The 14,832-nt window shown below is 38.0% G+C and overlaps 1 protein-coding gene across 1 annotated transcript in view; it reads left to right on the top strand.

Moving 5' to 3' along the window:
• COL25A1 (collagen type XXV alpha 1 chain) overlaps positions 1–14,832 on the top strand; it is a 467,761-nt gene that overhangs the window by 331,537 nt on the left and 121,392 nt on the right. The window contains exons 8-9 of the mRNA XM_059377104.1: positions 10,741–10,800; positions 12,370–12,477. Coding sequence (XP_059233087.1) covers positions 10,741–10,800; positions 12,370–12,477 — 168 coding nt within the window. The remainder of the gene's footprint in view (positions 1–10,740; positions 10,801–12,369; positions 12,478–14,832) is intronic.

Below are 14,832 nucleotides of genomic sequence, written 5' to 3'. Positions count from 1 at the left end.
TAGGGCATTCAAACATGTTCTAAATTACAGTCGATATTTTAGCCCGGTATGGAAACCTGCAAATTTTAGAGATGCTTTCAAGCCACAATCTAGGTTTATGTAATTGAACAGCCCTTGGGAAAACACTAAAAATTTAAGATGTAGACTAAAGGGGAACATTAGAGAACAGGACAAGTTAGGAAGGTATCTAGAATAGGACTAGTGGAGGAAGGTATCTAGAGTAGTTTTATTTCAAGTAACATTACTCTCTGGTGAACTTGCCCAAATACTCTATTATCTTTTTTGGTGTTGGTTCATTTTGAAGAGCTCCATTATCCCAGAGGACTATGAGACATTTGCTGTGGGCTCAAATTTATTTATGGGAGATGGTGACCTTCAGAGGTGGAGTAGGAAATACAACGGTAACTCTCCACCCATCATTGCTGAGCCCCATGGGACTCTCACCAGCTCTTTTACAGACTGGCTTCCAACCATCTATCTCTTTCGTGGGAAGGAAAAAAGAGGCTGCCATCCAGGGAGCATGCCAAAGGAATTTTAGAGTCAACTCCATCTAATATCACTCAAAGGAAGTTTAGCAAATACCATCAAGCCAGACCCTAGATTTAGAGAACAACAGGACATTTCTGATTTTTCTTCCAAAATGAAGATTGCAAAAAAAGTTGAATTTTTCTCACAGGCTCTTGGTAAAATGCTTATTTTCCCTTCAGTATAAGGTGCTTTGTCTGCTAATGAATCCTCCATTTTCTTGGCACTGTCCTTTCCTGAAACATGCTGTGCCTCCTCTCCCCAGTGTGGACTGCTTCCTTTCAGAAAACGGTTCGAGTATATTTATGCTGAGTTGAGTCCTTCTCTTGGCACCTTCAACTACAAAGCACCTTGGTTTTTCCAGAAGAATAAATATAAAATATTATATTGCACACCGTCATGATGTTGTACCATCCTAGAGGGAGGACTTCTTGAAAATTAAAAGATTAGTCATTTGGGCTCCATAATTCAGAATTTGTATTACAAATGCAAATTGCATTAAATTCAGAAGGGGTGGAATGTCAGCTTACTTTTGCACTGTTTTTTTTTGTTTGTTTGTTTTGGCTTTTTTTAAGTGGAGGTTGTTCAGCAAATCGTTATGCAGTGTTCGGTAATCAAACACTGTTCTTTTTTTTTTTTTTTTAAGATTTTATTTATTTATTTGACCGAGATCACAAGTAAGCAGAGAGACAGGCAGAGAGAGGGGGGAAGCAGGCTCCCTGCTGAGCAGAGAGCCCGATGATTAACCCTTGGGATAATGACGTGAACTGAAGGCAGAGGCTTTAACCCACTGAGCCACCCAGGCACCCCAATCAAATACTGTTCTAAACAAGACTTCTGGAGGGTTTTTTTTTTTTTTAACTTCCTGAAAGAGCAACATTTTCACAGGTCTTTTTTTTAAAAATAATTACTTGCAAAACATATGCTAATTATAATGTGCTTATCTATTCATTAAAACAATCAATTAAAAGATACATACTAGCTAGTAATTGATTGGGGTAATTCTGATTAACATATAAAATTGAAATCCTAAAAGTAAATATATCTTTCATTACTGTAAACTTGTTTAAATTATATAATTCAGATCACCTTTTGTTTAGACAGGGCACTTACCAAACTAGCCTATATTAACAAATTTTCTTGTTCAAAACCAAATTCATTGCCTTAACTTTTTTTTTTTTTAAAGATTTTATTTATTTACTTGACAAAGATCACAAGTAGGCAGAGAGGCAGAGAAAGCGAGAGATAGAGAGAGAGAGGGAAGCAGGCTCGCCGCCGAGCAGAGAGCCCGATGCGGGGCTCGATCCCAGGACCCTGAGATCATGACCTGAGCCGAAGGCAGAGGCTTAACCCACTGAGCCACCCAGGCGCCCGTTAACTTTTAATCTTACTATTCTTTCTCTAAGTTTTAATTCTGTTAAGGGAATCTTTGTCATCAACTTTGGAACAACCTCACAATCCTTTTTTGAAACCCTCAGAGTCAAATGTGTTTCAGAATTTAGTTGTTAGACATTAAAAGTTAATAGTACTCATACATTGTATATTGTTTGACACCCTTAGGACTGAGGCACCCTGTAATCAAACCATCAGTTTCTGCACTGAAACACATGTATGTTCACACTAAGAATTATTAGTGATCATAAATACCCTCACATCTATTCAGATAAGTTTTTGCCACCAAATGAGTTTGCTGCCGACTTAGAAAACCTTTAATTAAACTTATGAAGAAATGTTATTTTCAGGGACTTTGGATTTTGAAATTGCAGATAAGGAATCATGAACTGTATTTTGATTTTTAATCTATTCTTCTTAATTTTACCAGGTTGTCTCTCTCAAACTTACATAAGCCATGGCACCTTCATTTTGTAAATACCTACCTCTGTGGCTTACTTACTTACTTACTTACTTCCTTCTTTGAGCTCCTTTGAAGACCTTGCTCATCTATACCTTATCAACTTCTCCAGGCTCTTCCCTAAAAAGTATGTGCTTCACCCCAACCAAACTCAACTTACCAGCCATCCCCACTTTCCTCCTCTTTGCTTACTGTTCAGACCGGAATACCTTCTTCCCAAACCCAAGTCCACACCCCACCCCAAATACCTTTGTCCTATTCATACTTCCTCCTATGGCTGAAATCCCATCATTTTAGGAGCCTTATTCCATTTCCCAAACACAATGTGTTTAAAGAGCCTCCTGCCTGCCCCTGTAACTACAGCACTAGTATAGTATATTTTCTTTATAAATTGCTATTCTTGTGATTACCTCCCCTCTCCACGAGCTTTTTTTCACAGTAATTGGCATGTAGAACGTACTTAAGAGACATGAATATTTTAGTTAATCTCACTCTCATTCTCATCAATTGGACCTCCCACAGCCATGGTTACTGACCTTATCCTGACCTTCTCCAAATGGAGAATGGCACCTAGATCTCAAGGAAGTATCTAAAACAGGACCCAATCTTTGTATTCCAAGTGTATATTCGGTATCCCATTGGAAAAGAAAAATGTATTTTCTCTTTGGTTTTAGTATTCACCAAATACTATACTCTGAGGAAGGAAAGGTATCAATGCCCTTAGAGAGTGACCAGACACTGAGGGTCCATGTGGCGTTTCTGTTCTGCAGTCTCAACTTCTGCACTACTTCTTCGGGGCAGTCCTGCCTGACCAACTGATCCGGGTTAGGTCACCTTCTGTGCACTGTCATAGTTTCTGTTTTGTTAACAGTCATCATATTCACTTTTGGGGTATGATTTTCAAACCGCAAACTCAGGTGAGCTAGTAATATGACTTAATTTTCCGCAACAACTTGATTTTTGAATCTGATTTGATTTCCGAATCTGAATTCTACTTGATGTCTGAAACTGAGTCTTTCCTTCTCCTGAGCTGACAAAAAATACCAAACATCACTTTTCTTGGGATTTCCACACTTCCCCTGTCCTTTGGGACTGATTCATACTTCTGAGGTCTTGTAGTGTCAACAGGTTTGGGGTGGAAATTGAGAGACACCTCGTCTCCGGTCATCAGTCCACACAGTTTGCTGCTGAAAAGGCAGCACGGCTTGACTGACCGGCGTGAGTCTTCACATAGAGGTTGTCACTGCTGCAACTATAGGACATAGGAACATTTCTGCTACTTCTGTGCCATGCTTAATACAGGGGAATCTTTTGCAAGGCTGCCCGTGGTCTCCTGCATCTAGACGTGTCACATGGTCATTTTTCTTCAAGGTATTGTTGCTTCTTGGAAGTGCCACTGGGAAAGAGGGCTTAGGTTCCCTCTGCTTTGGGGGATCACAGACCTATTTCCTTTCTTCCAATTTGAGGGAGTGTCTTCCTAGATATTTCTGGTTTTTAGACATGTTGGTAGGCAAGTTTTGTTTTCCACCCTGCCTCCTTATACCGCTTTGGAAGCAATAGCTTCTGAGGCAATAGCAGCGAGTTTAACTGAGAACTTGACTGAGGGGCAAAGGAATAGGAAAAAATATAAGAGGAAAAGGGTGTGTGTGTGTGTGTGTATCTCAAAAGAGATCACAGCCGCATTTGTAATTGCTTGTTTAACATTTGCCTTTTTTGGTTATCCTCTAAGTTCCATGAAACCTGGGATGAGGCTTTCTACTCTCACTGTCCAAATATTGCCTTGCTCCTAATAGGATGCTCTTAAATTCTCCTTGATAAATGAATGAATACACGGGGAAGAAATTCAGAAACTCTGAAGGATTTATGGAAATTGTAATGACGAAGAGCATAGATGCTGGAGGAGATGGCCAGGGTGTGAATCTTGTTCCTCCACTTACAGTTCAGTGAGCAAAACCCTTAACCTCTTCGTGCCTCAAATGCCTCATTTGGCAAATGGTTGTTGTGAGGATTAAGAGTTAACATTTATAAAGCTCTTAGGATAGTACCTGGCACATTGTATGTATCTTGTGAACGCTGACCACTGTCATTATCATCATCATCATTGTTTATTATCTTTATTGTGAAGAACCTCTAAGACAGGACTGTTCTCTTGATATTCACTTCAGGAGAATCATTCCTATTGGTGATAGCTAAATTTATATAAATAAAACTGACATGACTTTATTTTTGTGCAGTCTCCTAGACAAAGCTGTTTTGTTTTTCTTCCATGTATCCTGTGTCTACATTTCTCTGTTTGCCTCAGGGCAAGAGAATGCTTCTTTAGGAATCTTACCTCTTTTCACCGGCTCTTATCTTTTGCTGGCCTTTTTTTTTTTTTTAGATAGCTGTTTTTATTTAATATACAGTGAAATATGCATTTCAAATGATTTATAAAAAAAAAACTTGATATATTATTGGTTTCTTTTAAAATTTATTTTATTTTCAGTGTTCCAAAATTCATTGTTTATGCACCGTACCTAGTTCTCCATGCAACACGTGTCCTCCTTAATACCCACCACCAGGCTCACCCAACCCTCCCCCCACCTCCCCTCCAAAACCCTCAGTTTGTTTCTCAGAGCCCACAGTCTCTCATGGTTTGTCTCCCCCTCCAATTTCCCCCAATTCCCTTCTCCTCTCTATCTCCCCATGTCTTCCGCGTTATTCCTTATGCTCCACAAGTAAGTGAAACCATATGATAATTGACTCTCTCTACTTGACATATTTCACTCAGCAATAGCAGCGATCTTCTCCAGTCCTGTCCATGTTGATACAAAAGTTGGGTATTCATCCTTTCTGATGGAGGCATAATACTCCATAGTATATATGGACCACATCTTCCTGATCCATTTGTCCATTGAAGGGCATCTTGGTTCTTTCCACAGTTTGGCGACTGTGGCCATTGCTGCTATGAACACTGGGGTACAGATGGCCCTTCTTTTCACTACATCTGTATGTTTGAGGTAAATAACCAGTAGTGCAATTGCAGAGTCATAGGGTAGCTCTATTTTTAATTTCAACAATTGTAAATATTTATGCCCCTAATACAGGAGCAGCCAACTACATAAGACAACTGTTAATCTGTTGGCCTTTCTTAGGTGTATATCCTAGCAAATGCTACCACAATCTGTGGAACACCTTATGAGATCACACAAAATAAATGGAGCATTTTTCAGTATGTGAAGTTTAGGAAGTTTTTCTTTTACTTGACACTTGCCAGTGTTGAAAGGTATCTGCCATTGTTCTGCTTATTCATGGACCTTTTGTGGTTTGTCTTTACTCAACATTTTAGTAGTTATAGTATTTAATGACATTTGTCAATGTAGACATTGTATGGCTCTCTTTCTCTTCTAAATAATTTTCAAATGAAGATGTATCATTTATATATAAAAAGATAATTCCTGGAGTGACTAAGATTAACATTTATGATGGAACCCAATAGTGTGGAACTTGGAATATCTATAAAAAGGAAAAGTTAACTTCTTGAGCCAATACTATATTCAACTTAGAAAGCTAGTTTTTCCCATAACTAATATTTCCATAAGCCAATCTTTTTCTATCAGTTATAAATTTTGATTTTCATAGGGTCATGGTATTTGGTTGTTCAAAGGATTCCATTAGTTTTTTAGCTGATTTTAGCTGATTTTTCTATTCAGATAGAGTATATCACCTACTGCAATATGAAATGATCTAGCAGCAAATTCCTTTCTCTTAATTTCTTTTCTTTCACTGTTTTGCTTTCTAACAGTTCCTGCTGTTAAACTAAAGTTATTCTTTTACCTAAATATTTTTGCATCCTATTACGATGTTTCCCCATTTGGTCTCTCTTAGCTAGAAATTGTTTTATCAACTCCTAGGAATATTCATCTTTATTTATGCTGTACACATACCAACTGTAATGTTTGTGCTGTAATGTGTGATATATTTGAGGCTAACAGAGTCATGATACTATTTACATTATGGAGAAACTCAGGGATTTTCATTTTTCAGCATTACATATCTTTTATTCTGATTTTATTTGTTTATGGAGGTTTCTTGTATACCTTTATAATTAAACTATTAGCTTACTTTTTCCTTCATACCTCTACAACCTCAGACATACTCCCCTGTGTGTATCAGTGAGCATCCACTGTTGGTGGCATTGGCCATTGTTAGCCTCTAGATTACCTCCCAGTGCAACAGTGAGTGGAGGAATTCAGTTTATGTACATTTATTCATACAGTACAATTAATGGTGCAGTTTTCATTAATTCGTCATTTGGAGTCACTGCTTGTATGTATAGAATTTTTGTGAGGTGAGTTAGTGTTCCTCCTGCCTCTACAATCACATTTTTATTATTTCTTTGTAGTTGTTTCTTCCTCTGCTCATCCCTTAAATTGAAGTCTTTCCAAGAGTTGTTTTCTAAATCTGCTCTCTCTGCAGTCTCTTTACATGACTTCAAGCAACCCTAAGACTTTTGATTCCCACCTTTTTCCTGACTATTTTATTGGCCTATCTAACTGCCATGCCTTGGCTGTTCATCGACATGTCAAATTCAATAGGTCCCTAACTGAATTCATTATCCATATCCACCTAACTGCCCCCAGAAAACCCATTCTTTTCTAGTGTTTCCTCTACCATTCTCCATCACTCAGGCTAGAGACTAAGGAGCACTCATTGATTCTCCTTCTCTTTTCCGTTCTCAGCCAGACTACAAGTCTGAATCTTACCATCTTAATGTCACTTGAAACTAATTGATTTGTCCTTTCTGTAATTCTAGGGCACAGTCCCTCAACTAGACTTGTAACATTTTCCTAAATGGGTTCTCTGTCTTTAGTTTTCCTTTTGCTATACCAAACCCCAACCCCTCATTCACAGGGCTTGGGAAGTCTTCCAGGGTTCCTCAAACCTGTCATTAGGTACACTTTTATTTACTTTGTAGCCCTTCTTCTTCACTTAAATGACCATCCCTCCGTATGATTACTGTTTGTTTATTTTTTCCTATTTCTCCACTAGATATTGACCCCTGCGAGCTTGTGGTCCTGCTTACCATTCAATCCCCATGCCTAGCACAGCAAATGGTGCACAGAAGTCACTCAATAAATACTTCTTATAGATTGTTGATATTTCTACTATTCAAACTGTAAAAGTAGAAAGAAACTATAAATACATAAACTGCATGATGACAAAGTCTGGAATTAGAAGTTCATGGATTAAATTCCTGCCTCTAACATTGCCTTATTGAATACTTTTGAAAAAATACAAAGTTTTCTCACTATAATGTAATCATACAACACCATTGCTGAGTATACAATAAATAATAGCATCTTGAATTTATGTCTCCTAAGTAGTTAGAAACATCTCTTATGAAATATTTATTTGTTCAGCATTTTGTTGGGTTAGGCTTTCCTCTTTGCTTCCAGAAGGTAATGAAAGGACATAGAGGTCCTCCTGAAATGATATTAAAACACTGGTCCAAGGTGATAATCTACTTTAAAGAATGTCGGGAAGATTCGTAAAGTCTGAGTAGGCTCCCAAGAGGAAAATGCATTCTCTAAGGTAGTTTTACACTCTCGTAAATCCAATTTCTTAGGAATTCAAACTATTTGGGAGTAAAAATTTTACACATTATCTCCAACATTTCAGCTTATTCCTGGACCCTTTCTCCATGTTTTTCTGGAGACACGTTTCCTCCCCGCACACCCAGTTGAACCATCTGTGTACCAGGCTAGTTTTCCAAGATGTAAAACCAAGTGAAATATGTCCACTCCACTTACTTAGAAAGGACTATGACTAATGATACTGTGGGGAAAAAATGGCATAGTTAATGAAAAAGTACACTCTGTGTGAACAGCCAGAGAGGACTAACTGTTATGGTCACGTAAAGCCATGACTTAACAGAAAAGTATTCAGTGCCAGTACTTTTCAAGTTTATCCTCTGAGTACCTCACATGGGTCAGTTCAGTATCTACCTGTAATCTATAGATATCCCCTATGAAATGAGGTTCTCTACCACCAGCAAATGGTAAAATTTTTAAAAATTTGTATAAATCTTGTCTTCTACCCCATAATATGACAATGTTTGATTTACATTAAAAAAGGTTATTTAGTGTTTATCAAACTTGAATCTTAAGGAAGATGTGCCATATTTACTACTGCCTTCAATAGTAAATAACCTTTAACTACCACCCCCAACACTTGCATATACCCTTCAAGCATTGTCTAGGTTTGAAAAATATAGGGTCCTAGAATATTACAGCCCAGGCCATGCGATTTTTGTTAGCATTTAAGAGAATTCTTCCACATGTCTCTTTCTACTCTTTTGCATATAAACTTCTGAAGTCGTTTTTCCCAAGTCACTAATAAAATCTTTAAAATGTAGCTCTAAGCACCTAATTGCTAGCATTTTCTACAGTTATGATGATTGAGGAATATAAAAATCAACTTCCTCAAATAGAGATTTTCTGTTTGATGAAAAGGATCCGTCCAAGGAGAGAATTACCTTTCCACTTTCCTCTTTAGATTTCATTAACACTGGAAAACAAACTAAGAAATTAAAAACTAATGCTTTTTGTGAGCATTTAGAAAATATAATCAAACAGCAAGCTGGTCATGCTCAGATAGGAGTATGAGAAGTGACTTATTTATACATTCAAATTTCAAACCATTTGTAAGGCCTACCATGTGTGCTTTTAAAAGACTTTTAATTTTAAATTATTTTTGTTAGATAATCCTGTTCAAAGTGACATTATGATTTATCGCCACTAGTCAAGATTCTGATCCCTCGTAGACCTCTTGTTTGTATCTGTTTTTGTTCTTTGTTACATAAATATGAGATTTATATATAAAATTCTGACTGTGTAATATGGGGCTAATGAGTCACAGATGGAAAGATGTTGGCACATTACCATCTAATAACATTTTAAACTCATATTCCATAGTAAAACAAAAGCAAATTGTACACATCTGTTTTCCAACTTGTAGCATTTCTGAATTTGGGTAGCTTCTATGTTTCAAGGACTTTTACTTTGGGAGAAGCAAAAGAGGATACAGGTCACCTCAAAATTACCCAGACACTTAATAGCCATATCAGAAAGGATCTAGCAAAACAGATAAGATTTCCTCTGCTTTGCTTCCTGAGAAGTCCCAGCTCTAAAGAATGAAATTAAAAGGCATTAGGGTTGAAGAGATGTCTTCGTACCACAAACATCATTTTATTTGTTCTTCTAAAAAGAAAAATATATCCTGAATAAGGGGGAATTAAGGGGAAAATATACCACGATTAATAAAATTTAAAAACTAGAAACTTACTGGCTTTCACTACAAATAGTAGTGAAAGCCAGTAGATCTGAGCGGAGGAGGGGAAGGGCAATGAGGAGGGAATGTCTAGGAAGCCTGCACACACCTGAGACCATGTAAGCTGTGGTTGTTGTTCATTTTATTTGTATGTTAAACATGTTCTGGGTGGGGGGATGGAATAAAAGGCTCCAATATCTCACGTAGCTGGAAAAGTAGTAGAACAAAGGCAAAAGTTCTCTCTCAGACCTACCCAGTTGATAATGCCTGTGTACACGAGTTAGTATAAATTTGTGAATACGAGTCTCTAAAACATCGCTTCCCCATTCTCCCTGGCTAAGGAATTCAAAACCACTTTTCTACTTCAAGGGGTTGTGTGAACTGTCAAGTTCTTTTGGAAAAGTTACGTGACAGAAGCGATTACTGCAGAGTGTGACCATAAATCCCTCTGACATGAAATACGCATGTTATAAGAGACAGATTTCCATCCACCACCTCTGCAGGAATTCCTGAAACAGGAAAGACCTGAGACTCATCGTATGATTGGAGAGGGAAATTTTGATATGTGGGTGGTAACACTATCTTTTGTGGGGCAGACTGCATTTATTCTGAGGAATCTTTCTGATCAGACGGCAAAATTCTACTCACTGTTGTCTGAAAAAGAATTAATACGTGTATGTCCTGAGTTGTAAACAGAATATCAATGGAGGGAAATCACGGTGTTGTTTTCATAACGGTGTCTACAGTTATCTCCATGTTGTGCTAACATTCTGTATGTAAGATTCCAGAAATGTTAAGAGTGTATACAAAGATCCCAGTGTAACTGCCACAACAGCAAGTTACAAGTTCTCAATCTGGCCTTTCCATTAAAGGAACGTTTGGCCTGGGGGCCTCGTGTGTGTGCCTGGTTTCCTTTACAGTGTGTCAAACAAGACAAGACTTAGAACCAGGACATGGTGGCATTAGGTATATGCTTGTTTTGTTTGTCCATCAGTGGAATGTCTGTGTGACGTTTTGTGTCGTGTTGTTTTGGTGCTGTCCCACGTCCATAGGGTCTGCCAGGCTTCCCCACAGTTGCTGCTCTGCACAGTAATCAGATCCTCACCGTCAAGGTTCGTGGTTGGCACCCATGCTACTCAGTCAGAGCCCACAATCAGCATAAGAGTGAGCAAGAACCCAGCTAAATTGGCTTGCCAAGTCCAGTTGCTCCCTTTCACCGTATGCAGGGAGGTTTGGGATCCTTGGGACCTCACCTACGCCCGTGAGGTCAAATATCTATTGAGAGATATTGAGAGAATCATGAACATATAAAAGAGAAGGACATCAAAGTCGAGCAGGGTCCATGAAGAGAGGCAGGCATGACTATCTAAAACTGTGCCACCCCTCAATGGTTTGATTTACGTGCATGACAACACTCCATGACATTTTTCAGTCAATTAAAGAATCCTCAGTATTCTGGACTTGGGGCATTTATAAAATGATGGTCGCGTTCATGCCACGTTATGCTGGTTGACGAGTCTGACGGAAATTGAACTGGTGCTTTGTCTCCAGACTTTCTGCTCAGTGTGCAGGACGCAGGTGATGGGAGCCTTCCTGCTGCTTTCATATGCTGCATTCGAGAGGCCTAACACCCACAGCAAAAGGATGGGACACCCAAAACATCCCTCTCTAACTACAGATCTGGTCTTGCTGTCCCATTTTAGGATTATGTTTCTTTCAAGAAGAGCCAGACAGTCTGATGTCAGACACAAGCACCAGTTCCCTTTTGTTTAATGATCATTATATATCTAATGTGTATGTCTTTATTTCTTTCTTGGGGCCTTCTGATGCCTATTCTCCAATTCTCTCACCTCTGAACTTCAACCTTTGACCTCACCTGACTGATCAGATGGTGTTTCCTAAAATCAATCATGGGTTTCTCTCTGCTGATCAGCAGCTCATTAAACGCCGCCTCATTAAGGTAGTGCTTATTCTTGCTCAAGTCTGATTTCTTCTTAACATTCAGTTATTACTCCATTTACTGTTGCTTTACTGTTTATCTCTCATGGGTGGGGATATTTATTTGGAAATATCCTAGAGCAAAACTATGTGTAGGGAGCTGCATTTGTTTGAAATGTATATGAAAGTACCAAAGTAAAAAGGCATAGAATGCCTACTTTTTTCTTCATTAGAAAAGAAAGACAACTGAAATTATATCCAGTAACAGATCCAGTTTCTAAGCTCTCTGGCTTTGGTAATTTATAAATCATTACACAGTTTGACAAGAGCTTGTATGTTTAATTTTATAGGTTGTGAAAAAGTAAACACATTTGTCCAACCACGAATGCAGCCATTTTATTAAACAAGGTGAATATAACTGATGCAGCATTTCCACAAATCAGGTTATGCACAAGTTTTATACCAGCTCTGAGTACCATGATAACTTACACCGTTTCCAAGAGCTGAGAGGGCTGGTTCTGGAGCTGCCTTGATTTTAATAGCATCTACTCAGCTCGCCCAGCATGAATATTTATTTGCTCCCTGCTGGAAGGCAAATTGCCTACAGGCTTCATGTTCTGATTGTTCTGGTTTCTTTCATAGTGTAAATGTGGATTAGATAATATAAATTTAAAGTGTTGAAAAGAAAATGTGGGTCTTTATCTTTCATGGTCATTGTTGGTCTGTTCCCTTCTCCTTTATAGGGTGACCAAGGACAGGCTGGGCCTCCAGGACCTCCAGGCCCTCCTGGCCCAAGAGGGCCTCCAGGGGACACAGGGAAAGATGGCCCCCGTGGAATGCCAGGAGTGCCCGTGAGTTGCAGTTTGGATCCATTTGTTTTAAGGGCTGAGAACAGGGGTGGAGTGGAGTAAGGAGGGGCCATAAGGAGGTTTGCAGGAAGTGAGGTAACTGAAAGTACCCAAGCAGACAAGGCACTGCCAACAGGATTCTGCCTCATGGCTCAATCCAGGGGAACCCATATGAACCACAAAGAGAGACCTGGAGAAGGCAGCTAAACTGGTTTTCAGGTAAGCCTCAAGAAGTCTATGATTGAGTATGCCTGATCTCACTTGGGCCCTGAGTACTTTAGAGTACATCAATGCCTTTGACTTAAATGGGAGAATAGCTTGAAACTGAAGGTGAGAGATTGGTAACATTCTCCAAAGGATTAGGTAGATGATAAAGTCCCATGTGAATTATGGAAAACAAAGGAGGTAAATCTTTTTAATGTTTGCTCCCTCGTAAATAAACTGACCAAAAAGGGAAAACAATTGCTAATAAAATAGTAATATTAATGGTTAAAACATCAGTAGGTATGGTTTGAATATCATTTGTCCTTTAAATATGAAGCTTTTGGGGTGCCTGGATAGCTTTGTGGGTTAAGGCTTCTGCCTTCGGCTCAGGTCATGGTCTCAGGGTCCTGGGATCGAGCCCCATATCGGGCTCTCTGCTCCTCAGGGATCCTGCTTCTCCCTCTCTGTCTCTGCTTGCCTCTCTGCCTACTTGTGATCTCTCTGTCAAATAAAATAAAATCTTAAAAAAAAAAAAATACATGTGAAGCTTTTAATAGAAATGATTTTTTTTTAATTTTTTAAAGATTTTATTTATTTATTACAGAGAGAGAGAGAGAGAGCCAGCGCACAGGCAGGGAGAATGGCAGTCAGAGGGAGAAGCAGACTCCCTGCTGAGCAAGGAGCCCTATGTGGGGCTCAAGCCCAGGCCCCTGAGATCATGACCTGAGCAGAAGGCAGACGTTTAACTGACTGAGCGACCCAGGCATCCCAATAGAAGTGATTTTAAAGCAATCTCAATAGTTAGATCTAAGTACTTAGTTACTAAGATTGATCAAGTATCAATAATACAGTAGTACAGGACACTAGATAAATGGTTTGATTTGGTAGAGACAACACAGCAATTGAAAAAAATATCTGGAAAAGGTTAAAAAAATTACTTTTATATTATGGCCTTAGAACTTGAAATAAATTCAAATCTATTACTGAATTAATCTATTTATCTATTATATTTATCTATTTATCTATTGCTTTGACTTAAATATTTTCGTGTTTTCATAGTACAAAAGAATGAAAATATTTATCTGCAAAGTGGAAAGATTTTAAAATTAAAGAATCAAAAAGAAAAAAAAATCAGCCATAGTCATTAATGTTTTGGAGTATTTCGTTTTTATACTCATATATTTATGTATTTTTTTCAAAGAGTAATTCTGTTTGTTAAAATGGCTTTTCTGAGACAACCTCTTGGAAGTCCCATTTCCCTTTCTGAAAGCGGCTGTCACTTTGTCATATGAAAGGAGGGAATGAATCCCAACCTATGATTGGTTGGCCGTTAGGATGTCTCACTGAACCATCACAGGTAGTGGTTTTACCTTGAAACTGTTTTTGAAGGTCTGACCTTTTCCTGGGATGATATCCCAAATGATAGAGACAGCGTAACTTTAGGAATATTTAAATCTCCCCAAATAATTGCTGGTTGCCAAGAAAGATGCAATGAGTATTTCTTCAACTAAAAAGAATGGTTAAAACCATTTTGATGGTATAAAACTAGTCAGATCGTTGGGTCTTGTATACTCTACAGAAAATTCAAAGTATAGATTACTTTCAAGATACAAGATAAAGGTAAGATATGACAACCTGTAAAGAATTAAAAAATTATGTCATCCTTCAAATGAATATAGTTTATTCATCTGAGTAAGAATGGAGCTTTTTACAAAGAAGTATGAACAGGCTTTTTTTTATTTTTAATTCCACCTAGAGAAATTGAACAGGATTTATAGTCTCACAGTTAATTTTTATATGCCATCATAACCACTAGAAAAAGGTTTTATAAAAACAAACAGAAATACTTAAAGTCCCAACAATTTCTATAGCTATTGACATTACAAGAATGGTTCTTCCAAAAGTTATCTGTTGCTAATGACTATCAATATGGTAATATGATGATAAAACGTAATAAGGAATTTTGTGTGAGTCTGCATATTAAAAAACTATGATGGGGTATGATATAGCAAAACATTCTATGTATTTGAACATATGCTATTTATTTTAATAAAACATGTTACTTCAGCCATCATTAATTCAGGAAAATCAAAATTCAAACTCGGTTTGTTCAATTTGTTATTTAATTACTGTATTAAGGGCAGTTGTGTCTCT

This window comes from Mustela nigripes, chromosome 1 (assembly GCF_022355385.1).
Source record: "Mustela nigripes isolate SB6536 chromosome 1, MUSNIG.SB6536, whole genome shotgun sequence".
Lineage (NCBI taxonomy): Eukaryota > Metazoa > Chordata > Mammalia > Carnivora > Mustelidae > Mustela > Mustela nigripes.
Note: the sequence above shows the minus strand (reverse complement) of the source record. Positions and strands in the feature narration are given on the sequence as shown.